The following is a 21,392-nucleotide window of genomic DNA, read 5'->3' on the forward strand; positions in this document are numbered from 1 at the left end:
CAACATGAGCATCTACTCATGATATAATTTGCAAACCCCTACAAGCGCTTTAATAAAAATCACGCCGGTTTCTAAATTACATATGATTATATCATTGTCAATAATAACGTCGCTGATTACAATAAAACAAAGCCCCACAGAAGTCTTAACCGACTAACTCAGCATAATTTAACTCATCAGTACATACTGTATATTATAAAAAGAAATAAATGTCTGGTCTTTTTCAAATACTTGGTTGCTTTAAATGATATTAACTTATTTACATGCAGTATGTTTTTACATTACTATGAACATAAACGTTGTCAATTTCAAGATATGAATGTTAATTTGTATTCGTTGTTGAATATGGGACACTGGCAGATATACATGTATCATTGTCACTAGATATAATTTTAAAATACAATCAACAGGGAGCAACTATCTTTGTTACACTAGTAACTATATTCAGTTTTCTGGAAGGGTCTAGGCTGGCTGCTTTGCTAATTTTAAAAATGTAATATTTTGACTCTTTTAAGATCTGTGAGGTGTTAAGGTGAGCAAAACAAATTTGATAATACCTGAAAGTCATGTTGTTAATATATATTCAATCTTACTTTCACGTTTTAAATAACATTATTTTATATTGGTCGTTTTAAGTAAAGCATACCTAATAATATTTTTTATTTGAGGTTTAGTTGTTATTAATTATGGGGTTCTAAAGAATCGATCCAAGTGATAGGGTATCTTTGGGAAATATTTTTCGTATTGAAGTAATTTATAATAAAATAATAAATATACTGTGTTATATACAAAAAATTCTAGACTTTCAGTGAAAAAGATGAGAATAATGATATCTATTATATATAATTTTGTTTTCTGTGGTTTGTTTTAAAAATTATCATCAGGACGCAGTTCTACGAATATTTAAAATAAGCCAAGGAGTAATATTTCCTTTATTATAATGTGTATAATTACAATGTTAACAAACATTCCTCTTATTCGCTTAAGAAAATGTAAGTTTTAATCAAGTCATATAGCTGGAGGGGATATTTTTACTAGGCCTTTTATATTAGTTAATATTATAAATTTAACTTGTATCAAATCACATTGTATTTCTTAATTATAAGATTTAATGTGTTAATAGTGGCTTTGCCATTATATTATTAATTTATGTTAAAAGATACTTTTTCTTTGTTTCAAATTTGACTGGTTTCAATGCAATATTTAATTATTTTTTGCTTTGATGTTACAAACAAAGGAAGATTGAAAACAGATAGATAGGTACTTGAATATATCCAACCGCCGTTTTTCCTGCAACGGACCTGCGCAGCATTTTCCGATCAGGAGCTGATATAAAATGTTAGCGAAAGGACACCTCCTTATTCCGTGTTTACATTCGGCAGGGATTGTATGTGTTCTGTGAATCTATTTATAAACAAATAGCGTTCGCCAATCAGCTGATTTTACAAGGTAAGTCGTTTTAGTTGCAGACATTTGTTTTTCCTTGCCCATTTAATTTCTTCGAAATTTCAATAGTCATCGCTGCTGATTTTCAACGACCTACATTTTTGATTCAATGTCATTGAAACAATGATAAAAGCCGTTGTGTCTTTTATTCTGAATGGGATATATTCATTTCTTTGTACTTTCTGGTTATAACATGAACATTAATCATAAATAGATACAGTTTAATTATTTCAGTTAAATAATTAGTTTGAAATTAACGAGAAGTAAAAGGTCTGGGAGAAAGTTTAACTTAAAAGGTTTCGTTAATTTCCTTTTGAATTTAAGCAGAATATTCCTTTTTAATATAGTAAAATGGTCAAAATATAAATTGTTTTTAAATATAACCAAAGTATTTATTATAAACAGTAGTATATTTATTATCTGTTTATTATAATGCCGCATAAATAAATGAAATAAATTATTGTACATTTGCATGGAAAATGATTGATGTGAATGATAAACAATATTTTGCTAGAAATTATTTATTGCAATTTTGTTTTGGCATATAATAACATGTGGTGTTAATGATTGATATCTAAATATTTTTGTTTGGGTTACCGGAATGCGACCTTTTGTTTAAACATAATTTATAATTAGGACGTAATCTTGTTTTTTAACATTTTTGCTACTATATAAACAGGAACTGAAATATATTTTTTAGACATCTCAATCAACTGTTTTACAACAAATTACAGTCGTATCTATCATGTTTTAGCTGATGTAATAATGATTAAATTGGAATAATTTACCAAAGGTGGAAGTCCTTGAAAATAATTTGATGATTTATCCTTTTTTGCTTAACATTAAACATAAGCTTAATTTGGCCCACCAAGCGTTGTTTTTTTGCAACAAGAGTTATACATTATGTTTTTTTTTATTTATTATTGTTTGAGTATACTATTATAACATATATGGAACTTTAATTACCTACCATCATTTTATTGATTTCGTTGTAATAAAATAAATTCCTGTTATACCAGCTATCTTATGCGTCAAATAAAATTGGTTTGATTTTAATTGATATATTGCGGAGAAAGTTAATGATAAAAAATGTTGCTGGTATTTATCCGATTTTCACTTTTTAAAAACAACCTGTTGATCTGTCAAATTATCAATACGAGACTTAGTTTAGGAAGATTAAATGCCAAAAATAACGCTGTATAAAATCACCAATCAGAAGAGAGACTGTTGACACATTGAGATTGTCGATTACAAAATATAATTCAAAATAATATCGAAAAAATTTATTACTTTAAAACATAAAATTTACGTAAAAAATGTTATCATTAATGTGTAAACAACATCATTTCAAATGAATGTTTTTGCGTATGTAGTAAAATTACATCATTAGTGTTTTTAAAATATTGAAGAATTAAAAATGACAATAGAACTAAGCGTATCAATCGATATACCTGAACCAACTGACTCTTTTAAAAATACATTGTAAATCTACAACATTAAAAAGAAAATCCCCTTTGTGTTCCAGGTAGTTAACGATAATCACTATTGAACATATCATTTTTATGCGGCATGCTATGTATACAATGGGTTTATTGTTGTTATCGCGTAAAACATTAGTCAAACTATTTTGAAACAATATCAGAAACTCGCTGATGATTAGTGATGGCAAATCATTAGTAAATATTATTGTTTTTTTTATTAGCACAACTGTTAAAGAAATATTATAATACATAAGTTATGTTATAATCTTGATATATAATAAAATTGATTTTATTCGGAATTAAGTGCGTTGAAAAGGACTTTGAGATATATTGAAAATCATGTTTTTAATGTGATGCAAACATTAATATTTTAGTATTATAAAGGCTGCGAATCCACTTTATAGTTTTAGTAATCCAAATTATGTTTTTGAATTGGTCTTCATCAAGTTGGTCTATTCTGTCGTATTGAAACAATAAAATTCATTTCATATGACAGCACCGGATTTTACTATCTGTCACTATTTATTTTAGTATATAGGATTAGATTATTCTTGAAACAGCAATACTATTACCAAACACAATGTATTTAAAGCGTAATATATACATATTTTCTTTAATTTTGTTTATTGTGGAGCCGTTTAAAATATATCCCGCATTTTTAAGTTTTAGTTGTATTTCAGCATTTTTTATTTTAACATAGTTTGACAATATATAACTTGATAACTGTTTATATAATAGATATTAATATAATAGTAATGTTGTCTATCTCATTATTATTGTAAAATATATAAGATAATATTTATTTATATAGAAGGAAACGGTCCTAATTTACTAATCGTAACTATCTCTCCGTTTCAATGTCCTTGTACTATATTCCAGACTAATTAGATTATATGTGGTATAATCATGTTTTTTTTAACAATTCAACTTTGACATGTCGTTGACAACGTAACGAAATTAATAGTAAAGTTAGGAATATATGTATAAAAAATTTTAAGTGTTTAGACAATTTTAGGTTGAATTATGCTATATTTGTATTAAAAATAATTAATATCATATCCCGAATAAAGTATAGTATATCCATTACAGTAACTAATTCATCTCATTGCCATAAGATATCATAATAAATTAAAATGGGCCGCTAAATGATTTAGTTGGAGACCTAAATTTTATCTATTTATCATATTAAAAAATATTTCTTTAAAATTATGTACTTTCAACCATCTAATGCAAATATAAATACTAGATTGCAATGTTGTATAACGAATGTATATATAGAAAAGTTTCATATTAAAATGGGAATGAATATACTGCCAACACTTGGTAACTTTTATATCATTTAATTTGGTCTGACCCACTGACATTCTGCCAAACCGTTTGATTTATGGCACGCCTTCAAATGATGTTTATTATTCACAATAACTAGTTTTACTTTATAAAACTGAATTTCAGTTTTATACTCGTATCACGGTAACCAGAGGATAAGAGAGCAAAAAATTACAATAAACATTTTTGGAATATTGTTGTTTTTATCGTTTGTTTCGGCTACTTTTTAGTAATGCTATTCATAACATAAAAACTACAAGGTTCTGGTCGTGAGAGGCAGTTATGATTGATATTTTTTTAAATTACAAAGCCAGTAGCGTTTGTGCGTTATTTGACATATTTCATTTATCAATTCTTAGGAGTTCTTTGAAAATATTTTTGTGAAAATTAATTTGCCAGCACCTGAAGAACATTCTGAGCTTTCATATGAGATGAAAAAATATGTTTATTTATTGAATAAACATTAATTGAGTTTTATGTATGATATACAGGTATACAAAGAAATTTTCTACACTTATATACTATTTGACATAAGCAAAAAAAACGTACTCGTTTTAAGCTGACTGACGAGTAACTTCCGTCATAGAAATAATCCGGTCTTGTCCATCTAGATTAGTGGTGGTACAGTTACCCCTTGTCTTGTTACTCTAAGTCTGTAATATACTCGCCTATATATATATTTCCAAACGTAAATTACAAACTCCCATGCTTTGAGCCTCCGACAATAGCACCAGTAGGTGAACTGTTGCTGCATTCCATCAAATTTTTTTTTTTAATAATTCTGGTCATTCATTTCAAGATTTTATTAAACAAAAATCCTTTTTTAACACAATAGTTTCTGGGTAATATAATATAACAATAACAATAGTTTTATAGTAAATTTGTATATTACTATAATTATGAAATAAATATTGGGTTTACAAGAATTAATTGAAATATGTGTTAGTAAAAGAACGTTGTTTATTCATTAGATTATTTGCAAATCTCTATTTTACGATAGGTTTTCAACCTTGGCATTAGATATTGCTAATTTAGGCTATGAGATTATATCTTTAATGTCTGGGGTGGCTAAGCGTTTCTCCCAAAAACAAAATTTGTGTTAGATAAAATATTATGTGATTTTTGATATCTATATTGATAAAAATGGCGGGGGTCAATTTATGAAAATATTAAGAAAATTAATTAAGTTGAACGATATGGTCTGTATTAGTCCAATTCAATTATTTATATTAGGATATTCGTTCTGTAGTGTCAATTTTGAAGGATATTTTGACATATTCATCTGTCTCGGCAATGTTTAGAATAATATAATTATTTTGGTTTAAGAATGTTTTATAAAATGTTCTTCTAGACGTCTCTATGGAACCTATATAGTTTATAACCCCAAGTTCCGATTACCAATTAAAACTTGATCACTATAATTTTATTACTCCCTGTTTAACGTTGTACAGGAAGTTTCAAGGTTGCTTTTGTTTGTGGCTATTTTGGGAACAAAAATAATACAATTTTGATCAGCATCTTCGCTGACAAAGGAATTGAAAAACGACCACCTAGAAAATGTCAAAAAAAAAACAAGGATGGACCATGTGCCAAAATAATAATTATCCAGTTTGGATCACGTTTGGTGTTTCCCATTCATTTGTTAACATTGTTTTTCGATTATTCTCAGAATTCACGTGAGGTTAGCGTGGCGCCACGAACCTACTATGTCATCCGCAAGGCCAGAATCGTTATCATTTGTTTACTGGTTGTACGAGTGTTGTACTTACTTCACACATTTTTAGAAATATTACGCTGATTGCACTTGACTTAATTTAAAATGTATAGTTTAGAAAACGTGAAGACACCAGTGTAATGTACTATTAAAGTATCTAAATACTAGTAGCATAGAAAATAATTTAATTAGTTTAAATATTATATAATATTTAATAAATCATTAAATGATATTGTTTTAATAACTTCTGCAATTATTATTATTCATATTTTTATCATATTTGATTAACATATATTAAATTACCAAATTTCCGTTGAATACAACGTTTGAGACGAAAATAACTGAGCTTAAGAACTATATCCAATGAAGCATTTTAATTGATCTCATATATGTTTTATTAGACTTAGATGCTTAGACTATGTTCTTCACTAACCGTGTTAATAAGGAATGTAATATTTGTAATATAATATTTGGGATTATTGATGAGTTAAAATTTCCAAACCAAAGCAAGTTTTTCTTTAACAGTATCATGTTATCAATCTATTTATTGTGATTTATATAGTACCTTTCATTGTTTACTATCAAATTATTATCATGTGTGCCTCAGTTGATATGTGTCAAAAATGGCCACCAAAATTTTCGATAAGAGTGCATAGGTGCCAGCAAATTTTTATTTTTTATGTCAGCAAACAGTACTTTTTATATTTTCTATGAAATCTATATGTTCCTAAGAAGGAAAATTAAGACATTTCCTTGTTTTATATAAACTTTATAATATTAAAATGTGTCTGTATGGGACTGATACTGATCTATTTTTGCACTTTATATATTTGTGTATAAGATCTGTGGATCATTTCATTTATGTTTAATTAAATATGGAAAATCCTTTTATTTCTATCGTTTCATATCTTATCATTTCTATATTCATTTGTTTATTAAAGAAGAGGTTTTAAATATATAAATAACAATTGTAAAAGTACAATTACAATATAAATTATGTCCTTAAATTAATGACGAATTAGCTGTAGTATTAAAACGAAAATCGCTATAAATAAAAAATAATAGGCATTAAAATATAGTATATTTCATCAAATTAACAGCACAAATAGAAACATTTTAAATTCTACCAAACAACGGCACTCAAAGGAAATGCTGTATTAGGTGATTATACATAAAATATTACACTATCGTCGACTACACAAGCTCTATAAAATTTAAAGCACTTGTATTGTGCACCATTTCATGTAACATCAATTTTTATCAGCCATCGACTTTTATAATTAAGAGTACACACTACATTCAAGTGTTTATTGCTTCAATCAGACGTTGCTAGATTTATCTTTATCTAAATATACTTTTATCATTACGAAAGTTAAATAATGATCTTAAAGTGGGCGTCCTCATTATAAGAATACATTTAAATATAGAATTTTCTTGTTACTATGAGAAATTCTCGTTCACATGCTGCATTAAAAGGCATTTACGATCTAAAATGTATTTGGTTAACATATTGAGAAGCTTATTATAACGGTATATGGATTTTTTAATTTATTTTGTTTTATATACGTTACTTCCAAACATATAGAATTTTTGTTCAAATTTTTCAAAACAGAATGGAGGATCTTAACTTAATTTTGCTTTATGGGAAATGGTAACTAGTTTAAAAGGTGTTTTATTCAAAGTTACTAAAACTGTCTGTCTGCGACTCAATCAGTTTCTGCCCGGATACTTAAGATTTGAAATTAAAAGAATTACGTTTCAAATTCCTCTCTACCTTCCAAGGATTATTAACGTATTACATGCCTTCAAAAGATTCTCTAAGATAAGAAATTAGGTTCAAACAAAGAAGTCGTTTCTGGTGAATAAAATCAAGTTAAATATCATGTGTCAATGGTCAGTGCTTTATGTGTACAACATATTTGCGAATAAAAGTTGTTGCTAATAACTTCTGTCTGGTTTTGTCCGGTTATAAAGGTGTATTAGAATTATGGTAGTTGAAAACAATTCGATTTAAAACACAGGATTCAATGAACGTGTGAACAGCAGTTTAATTAAGAATAATTAACAGTTCCTCACGAATTAATTTTGGCCAATTCATATATATTTAGCATCTCTCATTAGCATGGAGGACAATTAAAATATTTTACCCAGTATCACATGAGTTTAATTAAAACTATCTGATGTTTAATACTAATAAGCATAATTATATACACTGCTGAGTTAATTTACGCTTTTGTGAAATCATTTAAAAAGGAGTAAGGGTATAATTAATTAATATATTACGTATCTAATTACGTAACTCTATATTGAACTGACACTGAATATCCTTCTATCGTTTTATACAGCTCCGGTCATGTATTAACAGTATACATGTATACATGATTTATACAATATTAGGATGAAAAAGGAAAATACATTTATTTTAATTGATTCAAATATTCTTTCTTGTTTATCTACACTGCCTATTGCTTAAAATTTTTAGTTTCAAATATTTATTATTTATGTTGCTAATTACTCTATACACTTCTAGAGGCAATATATATATATATATATATATATATATATATATATATATATATATATATATATATATATATATACTGTATAATTAAAATTATCGAATAATTAATTAAGTCGAATGTATCAATAACCTATCTTTCAATGGTTTAGTATTATTACTTATTATTTTGGTAATATTAAATATATCTTTAACTTTTACTTATTTAATGGTTTCTTATATTGAGTTTAAACAATTTGTTTATGTAAGATATTCGCGAATTACAAAGAGTTGCTAATAGTAATATATATCTGGTTTTTTCCGGCTACATACTTTATAATCTATACCTATTAAGTTAAAAAGCAAACAGTATCAAATATAAGAGGATATTTTACAATGTTCTGCTCAACCTCGACGATAATCCATGTCTGGATGTTAAAACAGCTGTTTATGATAGCCCCTTAATAAAATACACTATCGGAATGTTTGAAAACTTTTAATATTCGGCAAACAAGTGTTAATTTTTGACACGAATATATTTATAAATAGATGCTTTAGTGTAGACATTGTTTAATCTGATCACGAATAAGATCGATGATAGTACTCGAGAGATTTTCGCCAGTTGAGTTGAGTTTTACAAAAATATTAGATCTGTGAATTTGACGAATGTTCAGGATTATTGTTAGGTAAGCCAATAGAATGCGATTATTTTTATCAGTGGTTATCAAGAGTAATCGATAGCAATTCCTTTCCTTGACCTTAATATATACCTCTCTTAATACATACGTAATGTGAAATAACACTTTTGCGATTTGCAAATAAAAGATTAAGTGCATCTGTTACGAAGGCAGTTTTGTGATTACATTGTGGGAAATAAAACTGAAAATAATAACGATGCAGCCGTAACATTTGATGCCTATCCAAGTTTACGGTTCACCTATTTTGGCTTCGTAGTGGTTTATTATAATTATTTATACTTGATATAATAAATGACGTACTTCCATATCCTATAAGCAATTCGCTATATCTATATAATGTTTTAAATGATCTTTCATATACATTTTCCTTTAATATGTTAGGTATATAACTTTTCAGTGAATTAATTTCTTTAAATAATCTTGAATCTAGTGTTTTCTGAGACCATGAAAAAATATTCTTGGAGATTTTCGAGGTTATAAAAACATCAAACTAATTTAGGCACATCGCCTTGTAGTTGAAACTGTTTATTTATTGAAGCCAGCTGCACTGCAACAGTAAATATAAATACGGTAATCGAATAGGGTCAAGTCTGGTGGATATGCCGCTTACGCGAATACTGTCTATCCCAAAATAAAGATTACCTTCTCAGTTACCGGAGCAACGTGAAGTTGAGCGTTGTTACGTACAAGTGTGATTTGATTGTAATAGGATTAATCCAATAAAATCAACGTGTCCAGTATTGATATAATCATTATTCGAAGGGTTTTCTCTCAATGTACCTTTCATGTCGTTAAATTGACATCTGGAGGATATTATTCAGAATAAGTCCTTCATTTGGACACATGAATACAACATATTTGAGCACTTAAATATGTAGAAAGCTTCATTATAACTAATACAGTAAATTTTAAATTTGAACTTTTGATGAAGTAGCAGTTTCAGCTCTAATTCTTTTATGAAAACGCAGCTAAAGGTTTAGCGTATCTATCCTATGGTACAACAAATTTCTGTCGGTTTTTGCCCCTTTCGGATATTGACTTTTTTGTCTTTGGACATTTCATCTTATATTTTGTTCAAACGGTATTTATTTTGTAATAGACCAGTGCTTCTGTATATTTATTAACGTATATCTGTAATCACTGTAACCAATTTTTTGACAAATATGAAAAGTCTAGTGGCTCCTGTGGTTTACAGCCCCCTATAACCATCCAATAATACTCAATATTATTTAAAGGATTTTCCATTAATAGAAACTATATTGTTGTTTGATTCTGAAAGTTACAAAAAATTTGCAAGAAATTGTAAAATCGAGCACATAGTGCATTGTTTGAGCTATATTAAAGTTGACCCAAATTAAAATAAAAAACAAAGTATTTTTTGTTTCATTTCTGTTTTCGTAACTTTCCGTCAATTTATTGAAGTTCATTTATACTTTATTGAGTTCTTAAAATAGCATTTCTGAGTAACAGTTGTATAAAATATTTGTTAATATGATTGCCCCTTAAAGTAAATTATAAAAATAATTTTAACATTTTTTAAAAATATATTTTAAAGTCTCCTTTTACCAACTATGGGTTTATCTGAACTGGATCAATAGTTTAACGTGGGCTCCGAACCACAGTCCTCAGCATTAAACCTACCGACTGGCGAGTTACCAACTGCAGAAATTATTCCAGAAGATATTCGGTCTTAGCCAGACTGGTTACTGGCGTAACTGGGATCATTTTTTCCTTGTCGGATTTTACACTCTTGCCTAGGACAATCACAAATTTTAAACAATCACAAACATAAATTTACGATCATGTCCCAGCAAGATTCGAACCCGCGGCTATCGCAACAGTAGGAGGACTGTCCTGCCGCCTTTACCATTGCACCACCAAGCCGGCAATTTTATCATTCAAATACTACTAGTTTATTGCGGTTGTATCATAGGTTGCGTGATTCTGACTATTTTGGACACTTTATTCCAATCACAGTATCTTTTTATATGTAATGATATACGTGTATCTCTGGTGATAATTAATCGGCCCAAGTTTCGATCAAATAACCGGTTCTGTCCGGTTTTTTACACATTTGCTAATAGGTTGACACTGATAAAAATGTATAAATGCGCCTCTCTCGTAAAATTAAGATAAACACGTTAATCTGCATTCAGAATACGTTTCAAGACCTGAGATCATTCATTTGAATTTTTATCAGTTGTCTGATACGAACAGTTACGAGCTTGTTTTTTAAACAAGCAAAAAAGTAGTAAAAAATAATGTATTCGTCAAAACATATCGGCAGTGGGACACTGGCGAAGATAATGATGTCAACAGTGTTATTTATTGTAATTATGTCATTATTTTTAGTACAAACTTTTGAATTTCAACTCAAATAATGAATCTTGAATAATTAAAAGTGATTATTTCAGCGATAAACAACGTAACATCCATGTTTCTAGCGTGTAAATGAAGTCAAAGTATAATTTAGGACAGTATACAAACATCGAACATCTCGATAAAGTCCCGGATTAAATCGATTTTACCACCAAAATACGTAGACGAATTAATTATAGCCGACGTTCCGGGAAAATTTGAACTTTCAATGTTAAATCAAGCGTGTACGATGCATAAAGGTAATTGAAATTTTCTGAAAATACGCCAGGGAAAAGGTAAATTACCGTCTGGCCAAAGAGTAATTTACCTGCCTTTTCGGTTTGTCGAGATAAAGTAAACAATTACAGTAAAATCTACTAATTGGAGGGATTAATGCGTTTGTTCAATTTACTAGTCGTTATTGATATTCGGATTTTATGTTTAGATAAAATATAATTTTATCAAGAGGGTTAGTTACTATTTGCAATTAGATTTTATGTAAAAACTCTTATCTTTGTTTATTTAATGCCGTTTTAGTATTGCAAGTACAGTTTTAAGATCATGAATTATTCTATTAAATACCATATTTTCGAACCCCTCCATTTGGATTTTTGTTGTCTAAACAAGTTTAATATATTGATTGTTATTATATTGATTTTGTTCAAATGTTGACTAGTATCGAGACAGCTATATAATGATTTGGTTAGATTATGACATTATGTCAAGTTTAGAACAATATTTATTTCGTATGTTGCCTGAAAGATGCAAGAAGTTGACATGGAAGCATACAAAATACTTTTATTATCACTAATATTTTGAATAATTTTTGCAACATGGCCAAAAAGTATCAATCGAAATCGAGTTCTATAGGCTTATTCTGTTACATGTTCCTGTACTAGCATAAAATGAGTAAAAAGAATCCAAATTTAAAACCAATTTTATATTTTTACAAACTGGATTGGCAATATATTCGAAATTTTTATTTTATTTATGAAGTGGTCAGCTGCTTTATTAGACTGGCTATATTTATTATTACTCCAACAATCGGATAAGATCGGATGGTTATTAAGCAGTCCGTAGGCTTCAATTGTCAAACTTGTTACTTTTAACCATTTACAGTAATTTTGACTGATTGTAACGAATAGCTAAAACGAGAGACATTAAAAAAAGCTTATGAAATCGATCTTAACGATATTATTTCATAATTGAATGTTTATTTTTCATTTAATTGCCTTTATCGTGACCATAAAAATTACGTTTGTTTTCCAAATATTTTGAATCAAATTACGGACATTAAAAGATCGTTTGTGTATATCGATTAGATAAAATTGACATATCGCTTAAAAAGCTTATCGTAACTCGCGTTCTGTTACATAAATACGGATGATATTAAGAATCTCCGTCAGTTGAGTTTCAGTAATTAGAGTTGAAATTATACACGATAGCCTAAGTAAGACCCTGTTAGTGATAAACGAGAGTGATCGGTGGATAATACTGTTAACTTATTTTGTTTCAGTTTGTAAGATGCCTAACCCAACATTAGAACATTCGCCGAATGCGGCGTTGAATAAAACGGTTTTGGCTGAGTACATGAAACTGCCCCTTCCCGATGGTAAAGTTCAAGCCACTTATATTTGGATTGACGGGACTGGCGAGAATGTCAGAGGGAAAACGAGAACTCTAGATTTCGTGCCTGTAAAACCAGAAGGTAAGCACTTTTATAGAATCAAACGTCCTGACATTCTTATCGTATTTCAATATGACGCTAAAATCGATTGAAATAAGTTTTTCCTTTTTTAATTCAATAAGAAGCTATACAACTAGGGGGAAACAAAAATCATTTTTATAATCTTCATTATATATTGAGATGTTGAACAATTCATTACAAGTGGAAGCATCTATTATTAATAATTTTTTTATTTTACGGAAAATTCATTTCTTCTTTCTTGGAATCACGTCGCACATTTTTCTATTTATGTGATAGGCTTATTTTTTACTATTCCTTTTTATAATCGGTAGTCAACTTAAAATAAAACTCACCCTTATTAAATCAACTTTTCTAACATCTTAGAATCAAATAATTTTTTCCTTTTATATTTTCTAAGATTTAAATGTAATTTCTGTCATATATTATTACCCCAAAAATTACACGGAAACTGTCATTCTAAAGAAATAATTAGATAAAATATTTTAATAAAATGTGTGGTTTTCCTAAATCTATAATTAAGACAGTATGTCCAAAAATTTAGATTTGATGGAAGCCGCAATTATTAAATCTGTCTGATTCTGGTTAATTGAAATCAAATGTGATTGATTATAAAAAGATAAAATTATAGATTTTTTGAAATCGTGTCGTTTTATTGTCAGATTTTAGATTTTCAATCAGTAACGGTAATTTGATGATAAGGTTGTTGGAAATCCTTCTAATCTTTTGAGACGGATTTTTTACGGGCTTACCGGGTATATAAAGTAACAATAAAAATCATGAACGAAAGCTAAATTTATGTAGTGCATAGGATGATGAAACTAGAGTTCATCCATTATTTATCGGTGTTTTTAGCGTTCGCTCACAACACTCCTTGCAATCATTTAAGAGATTTATGAAAGTAAACGTGTTCAACATAGTTAATCAACTGCTATATACAGGGCGGCCGTTGTATTGTATTGTTCAAATTAGGAAAGCTTCGATAAAAAATACTTATCTGCAATTACTTTGTTTTGCTTTACACTAATAATTCTCCGACCAAAAATATTATATATAATACTGTATTATATATAATTTTAATGATATTTTAAAAACTTATCTTACCAAGTAATAAAATATGTATTTTAAGATGTTGTGTTTAAATTCTTATCACACCCAAAAGTCATTTCAGTTATTTTTGTATACTTTTTATATTAATTGTTATATATTTATTTCACTTTCTAACATGTATGCAGTCAGAAGCAAATGATTTTGAATCTAATTACTACAATTACTGACGGTATATTTCTTTCAGAGTTGCCGATCTGGAATTACGATGGAAGTTCGACTTATCAAGCTGAAGGATCCAACTCCGATACCTACCTGTTCCCTGTTGCAATTTACAGTGATCCTTTCACCAGAGGAAACAACAAGCTAGTGCTCTGTGATACCTACAAGTATAATAAAAAACCAACGGAAACTAACAAGAGGTCTGTCCCTTAAAAATAAAGAACTAATCAGAAAATTATATGCAACCAATGAATTTATAGGCAAAGTTGTTTGCAAGCTATGGAAGCAGCTAAGGATAGTCATCCCTGGTTTGGCATTGAACAAGAGTACACTCTCTTGGATATGGATCTGAGGCCATTAGGATGGCCTAAGAACGGTTTCCCCGGTCCCCAGGGACCCTACTACTGTGGCGTAGGCGCTAATAAAGTATATGCTAGGGACATCGTGGAAGCTCATTACAGAGCCTGTTTATATGCCGGCATAAATATTTCCGGAACCAACGCAGAAGTCATGCCAGCTCAGGTAATTTATTCAGAGTTTTAATTAAGTAGAAATAATGTGATATTTGAAATTTATATTGAGAATATTTCACAATTAAAATATAAATAAGAAATATTTCAGTATTATGGGTACATTAAAATAGAAAATGGATATTTCGGAGGCTCGTTGAGATGGGAAAAATCGCAAACAAAGAATAATCTTGGTTTTTCTTTTGTTACAAAGTCTTTTAACTTTCTTATAAAATTTGACCTTCAAAGTGCTTTCCATTAGATACGACACGTTTGTCAAATCTTTTTTCCGACTGTTGGAAGTACTTCTTACGTTTTTATCTTTAAAATAATCTAGTGACTTTTGCAAAGTCAATTTTTAGCCTATTATAGCAGAATATAAAATCTCATCTGCTATATTCATCAATTCACCAGTTCGTTATTAATAGTTGCTTCGATCAGAATTGTTTACCTTCTTAGCTTACCAAAAATAAAATTCTAAACCATCTTGGGAATATATAATAATTTTAATTTTACAAAATTTCAATGAAATAGTTGCCTGATGATTACGAACCAGATTATACATCAATCTGCTTTATTTCTGTGCGTTATTTATAACTTGTTATTTTTGCACGCATATGTTTGATAAAAAAGTTAGATGAACTCTAGTAGCTTTTTATATAAATTAAAACAATATATTTATGATAGACGACATTTTTTATTTTACGCGCCAATAATAAATTTAACCAGAGAGAGCGGACTTGTGCTCATTGATTTTCATGAACGGCCTTTTTCAGCGGATACTCGAAACTAGGAATTCCATGGCACAATTCCAGAAATTGTCAGGACATTAATATAATGCGTGCGAAATATTTATTTACCTTTCAGTGGTTATTCATATCTTAAAATTCATATATCTTAATGTTAAAGTTAAAATTTGTTTTATCATTAAACAATCAAATAATTAATGAATTTACTGGAATATTAATATAATTCATCTTTATTTCAATTATGATTTACTTCCTATAAGGCGAATATAAATTAATCTCAGATATTCAGTGATATCAAAAAGCTAAATTTGACGTCAGCGTGTTACTTTAATTTATATAATTAAACATAATAATATCTAAGAAATATAACATTTAGATCTATGGACTTAATTTCAAGTCGTCGAATGATTTTTAAGAAATAAAACTTTAACCAGCACTTTTTATAAATATAGATCTATTTTTAGTCAGTTATATTTTGAAATAGTAGTCAGTATATTCTTGGAAAAAATATATAGATACCCACGTTGATCACGAATCTTTGGCGAATACAAATTAATGTGTTTGTTTCGGTCTTTTTTACACCATTGCCAATGATACAAGTAGCCAATTACATGCAATTAGTGATTTCCATGAAGCAAATTAGCACTTCTTGTTAAAAAATGAAGCTATAATTACTATTAATGGTATATTTCTGGGTGATATTTTTAAGTTATTTTCTTTGTATGTAAAGTCTAAATTTGATTATTCTTTTTTCAAATTTCATACTAATTAACATTTTTATATTGGATAATGTTGAATATTCACAGGGGATTATTTCTCATTTTTTTATTTTCGTGTATTGGACAAATCGATTTAAGACCTTTGGGAAATCTTGGCCAGCGATCGAGATTATTACTTCTTTGAAATTCGATGAAGTTCTATGAAAAGAAGCTTTCGAAGGAACAAATATTTTTTCAACAAATATTAATTTATACATCTACATAATTTCATTCCATGTCATTCGGGTAATGTTAGTTTCTTCTTCTAAAAAAAAATATTTTTTGCAATGGGATATTTTTTTATTAGAGTAATTTGCACGTCATAAATCCAAATGTTTATTTAAATCTATTTAGCAAACATTATTTATAAATACTATTTATTTATGACGAAGATTTTTTACATTATTAGAGGCCATTAACTTTCACATTTATTAAGGCTTGGTTAAATAAAATAAATTTTTTTTAATTTACACTGTTATTATATTACATAATTATGTTATGGATAGTATTACGTAAAATTATACATAAGGAGACAAGGGACGCCGCTGACTAATTATTTCCATTTAATCAAAATGCCTTGAATTCGTTTTTGGAGCTTAATAAAAATGTTTTGATACAGTCCATCTTGTAAATTTAGGTTTAAAACTGGTTTGTTACTACTTTCGAAAAATCATTGGCGTAGAGTACATTTTATTGTGTTGAAATGAATCAAAAATAGGCAACGGAAGCATTTGTCTTTAAAATGCATCAAAATCGATGCAAATTTTGCTATTTACAAGCATGATACGCATATTAATGGCGTACTTAATGTTACTGTATAATTTGTACTATAAAATGCAACAAAACCGTATTTCTTATCGCGGCAGATAATACAAAAAATATTTTTGGTTGATTTCTTAAAATTATTTACTGATTATTCTTATTAGGTGTAGTATTTATTTTTAAATTAAAAGGATCTTGCGAGTCTCGATACTATCAAAACCAAGAAAATAATTCCATATCCCTAAAGACAATCTAATGTTCAACTTATTTCTCTTTTTCTGATGTGTTTGTTTTGAATTTTTATACAATAATTCGTTTACTTTTAACATGAACGTTTAAAAACTAAACTGTTGCTAATAGGCAGAGACCGACGATTAGAAATCGTGTGTTATAAGTACTACGTTTCATAATTTTGATATCACAAAGCTTCGTTCGATCTCAGTTTAATGTTTAAAATCATTATTCTAACATTGTCAATTTTTAGTAGATAAATTAAAAGTTAATAGAATTAAAAATTTCAACAAAAGATGGATGAAATCGATGTCATTGTTCATTATTTGGTGCAATCAATGATTCACAATATGAGATCACCCTGGTTGAACATTCACCTTTTTAGTTTTTACTAACAAACGGTCAATAAATTATCAAGGATTTATTCACTTCTATAGTAATAGGTTATAAGTTGTTTATCACTCCATCGTTCCAGGTAGTCATTGTTGCATAAATTCTGAGTAATCATTTAACATTTAGTATATTTGTTTATGATAAATACATTTTTTTAAGCAAATTACTACGCTTATTGTTATTATATATTTATTTTCGTGTTATTATTATTTCCTGTCGTGTTGACGATTTATTTCCTCACAAGCAGTTGTTTATATTTTTGCAGATTAACTACGCGATAGGATGCTCAATAAAACAAAGGTTAAACTATATAAATTAACAACCTACTTTATGTAACTGATGTTTATTGAAATAATAGACATCTATATAATTCAGCCTCATTTTCTATAATTATATGTCCCACTAAATGATCATGTTACATTGTATGAAATACAATATATTTTATGTTATTAAATTTTATTGTATGTACAAAACACCAATTGTTTATTATTTATACTAATGTATTGTAACACGTTGAAAGTAGTTTGACTTGAAAGTAGTAGATGTCATCCTACTGAAGGACTGAAACATTTCAAAATAAATAAATTTACCATGAAAACTCATGCAAAGTACCACATTAATTCAGATTTAGCTGACTAAAATCGCCAGTTTCGTCTATTTTTTATCAAACACATTCGAATGACTTGATTTAGGTGCTAGAATAAATGTTATATATTTTAATTTTAAAATGATGATGTGAATGAGTTGATCAATGCTTTTTTTTCTTCCAGTGGGAATATCAAGTGGGGCCTTGCGAAGGTATTTCAATAGGCGATCAGCTTTGGGTATCTAGATACATTCTTCATAGAGTAGCCGAGGATTTCGGAGTCATTGTTACTTTTGATCCCAAGCCAATGGAGGGAGATTGGAATGGAGCTGGAGCTCATACAAACTTCTCCACTAAGGCCATGAGAGAAGACGGTGGTATTCTGTAAGTATCTTTCATAATAGATCTATCATCCTTCATAAAAAAACCTTTATCCATCAAGATAGTCGCCAACTCAATGTTATTGATCCTTATAAGCATAAGAAATCAATATCTGTTTTAACATCTTCTTCATTACGTAAATTTTACCTCTTATTCACCAAGAAGTTACACAAAAATAAAAATAAGTATCATAAATCAAATCACATTGAGCAATGTCTGGACTATATGAGATGGGGCAAAGCCTTTGTTATGTAATCAAGAACGGAATAAAAATGATTATAGTATACCGTGTTATTTAAGCTCTATTGAGATTTTCAGTAACACTATAGATAAAAACAAACAATATAACAAAGGTCAATGGAATTTCACAATCAGGCAAAAATCAGAAATATTTTTATTATTATCGCTATAGTTGCAACAACAAAAAACAGATAAACACGTGCGTCATAGTCATATTTAATATGTATGACATATTAAACTTTGTTTTTACTGCGTCTACCCTATTTTTTTATATCGGAAATGAAATATAGACGCAAAAGACAATTAAAATAAATATTCTTGGTATTGTGCAAACGATATAGGGAATACATATTTTTATATGATTGATAATTAAAGAAAATTGATTCATACGAATGAAATAACACGTACATATAATGTTACTTAACAAATACAATTTGATAGGTAGCGATCAATTAGTCCTAGAAAATTGGTTTCACAATAACTCACGTTATTATTGGCATCAGAACAATGCACGATATCTTCATTTCACAATAAATATAATTTCAAATATTCAACAATTTATCATATAAAAACCTTGACTTTCTCTACATTATCCATATGTAATTTGTTTACTTTGTGAAAACCAAGCATCAATACTCGTTTGCATTTATTATGTTCTGAAAACGCAAAAAAAATTTTAAAATGCCTTGAATAACTTTTGGCTTCCAGGTGTGTTTATTAACATAATATTCCACACAGCAAAAATTCCTGTCTTAAAAAGTTGAGAAAGTTAAGAAGACGACGTTATTTCTTAGTGAGGTTGACACATTGAAATAGTAATGAAGTTCTAGCCTCCCACACTTTTTATGGCAAAAATTTACCCACACAAAATATCGAAATTAAACTTTAATTCGGTAATACATTCCGTGATATTTCTAGCAAATTTAAAAATAATTAGCATGTAACAATATTTTATATTCAGAATTATCTTTTATTAAAAAGCTGGATTAAAAATAGAAAATTGGACATTGGACTTAAATATTTATATGATGTTGAAATTGATTTACTCTAAACGTTAATTTATCATTTTCGTCATTATAAAAGAAATAAAAATGCCAAATATATTTTTACAACTTATGATTCTATATGTTGCTCTTCATTGTCATAAAATGTTTAATCTTCTTGCGACTTATTTAATAATACTGTTTCAGAGAAATTGAGAAGGCTATTGACAAACTTAGCAAAAAACACTTGAGACACATCCAAGCCTACGATCCTCATGGAGGAAAAGATAACGAAAGACGTTTAACTGGAAAGCACGAAACTTCTTCAATTCACGATTTTAGCGCAGGTAATTAACTCTCATTTACTTTACATTTCTCTGATAACCATAATAATCTAATCAAAAACATCAATATCAAAACGTATTTGTGATTTTTAGGTGTTGCCAATCGTGGTGCAAGTATTAGAATTCCTCGTGGATGCGCCGAAGAAAAGAAAGGTTACCTGGAAGACAGACGACCAGCATCTAATTGCGATCCATACTCTGTAACCGAAGCTCTAGTCAGGACATGCATCTTAGATGAGTAAATTATTAGGATTACTTCCTATTTGCATATTTTTATGGATGGATGATGCCTCGTTCATACTTCATTTAACCACACAACATGTTGTGGCATATAATGAATACTTATTATATACTCTCAGCGTTTATTTTCAAACGTTAATGTTGTATTCTTTATTACAATATTGTTTTGTTTACATTTCATCATATTTTTAGTGCAGTTTTATTAAATTTATGTAATCCCCTAATTTTATAAATGTATTTGTATATTAGGATTTTTATTCTAAATATATAATATATCTGATAATGTCATATCAAAAAGTACAAGTTGTGCATGTTAGTTAACAAAATAAAAGTAATAATCATGTTGTAGTTAATGTTGTATGTAATTATATATGTATATGTTGTTGTATTGTTTAAAACTAATTATAAAAAACTGTTGTGACGTTGTGAACAAAATATTTAATGATATATTTCCATATATTTATTTATACACATGTTAAAAGTATATCAATTATATTTATTGATTTTATTATTTTGCTCTATAAGTTACTTTATGCACAATTTTTGAAACACATTTATATGTACAACGATGTTCAATAAACATATCGATTAAGAAACTTGATGGTGTTTTATTTTGCCTTAAAACTTTTATTAACAACCAGAATATTAATGGTAATGAATTAATAGGAAATGATAGTTTCCGTTATTGTTTGATCAAAAAAATTAGAGAGTTTTCGATTTAC

The 21,392-nt window shown here is 28.3% G+C and overlaps 1 protein-coding gene across 4 annotated transcripts; it reads left to right on the plus strand.

Annotated features, from left to right (window-relative positions):
• Positions 1-934: 934 nt before the first annotated feature.
• Gs2 (Glutamine synthetase 2) lies at positions 935-21,266 on the plus strand. 4 transcript variants are annotated; one of them, XM_076408624.1, is made up of 7 exons: positions 935-1,449; positions 13,037-13,228; positions 14,520-14,694; positions 14,755-15,016; positions 18,667-18,866; positions 20,294-20,433; positions 20,524-21,266. In XM_076408624.1, exons 2-7 carry the CDS (start codon positions 13,045-13,047, stop codon positions 20,670-20,672), a joined length of 1,110 nt encoding a protein of 369 aa, XP_076264739.1. In that variant the 5' UTR covers positions 935-1,449; positions 13,037-13,044; the 3' UTR covers positions 20,673-21,266. The 4 variants fall into 4 exon arrangements, with proteins under 4 accessions (XP_076264739.1, XP_076264742.1, XP_076264741.1 ...); XM_076408627.1 differs by lacking the exon at positions 935-1,449 and adding an exon at positions 9,050-9,150; XM_076408626.1 differs by lacking the exon at positions 935-1,449 and adding an exon at positions 12,843-12,970.
• The last annotated feature ends 126 nt before the right edge of the window (positions 21,267-21,392 follow it).

Source organism: Rhynchophorus ferrugineus, unplaced genomic scaffold, assembly GCF_030347505.1.
Source record: "Rhynchophorus ferrugineus isolate W39M unplaced genomic scaffold, kcgeb_rfMv2 rfM6, whole genome shotgun sequence".
Lineage (NCBI taxonomy): Eukaryota > Metazoa > Arthropoda > Insecta > Coleoptera > Curculionidae > Rhynchophorus > Rhynchophorus ferrugineus.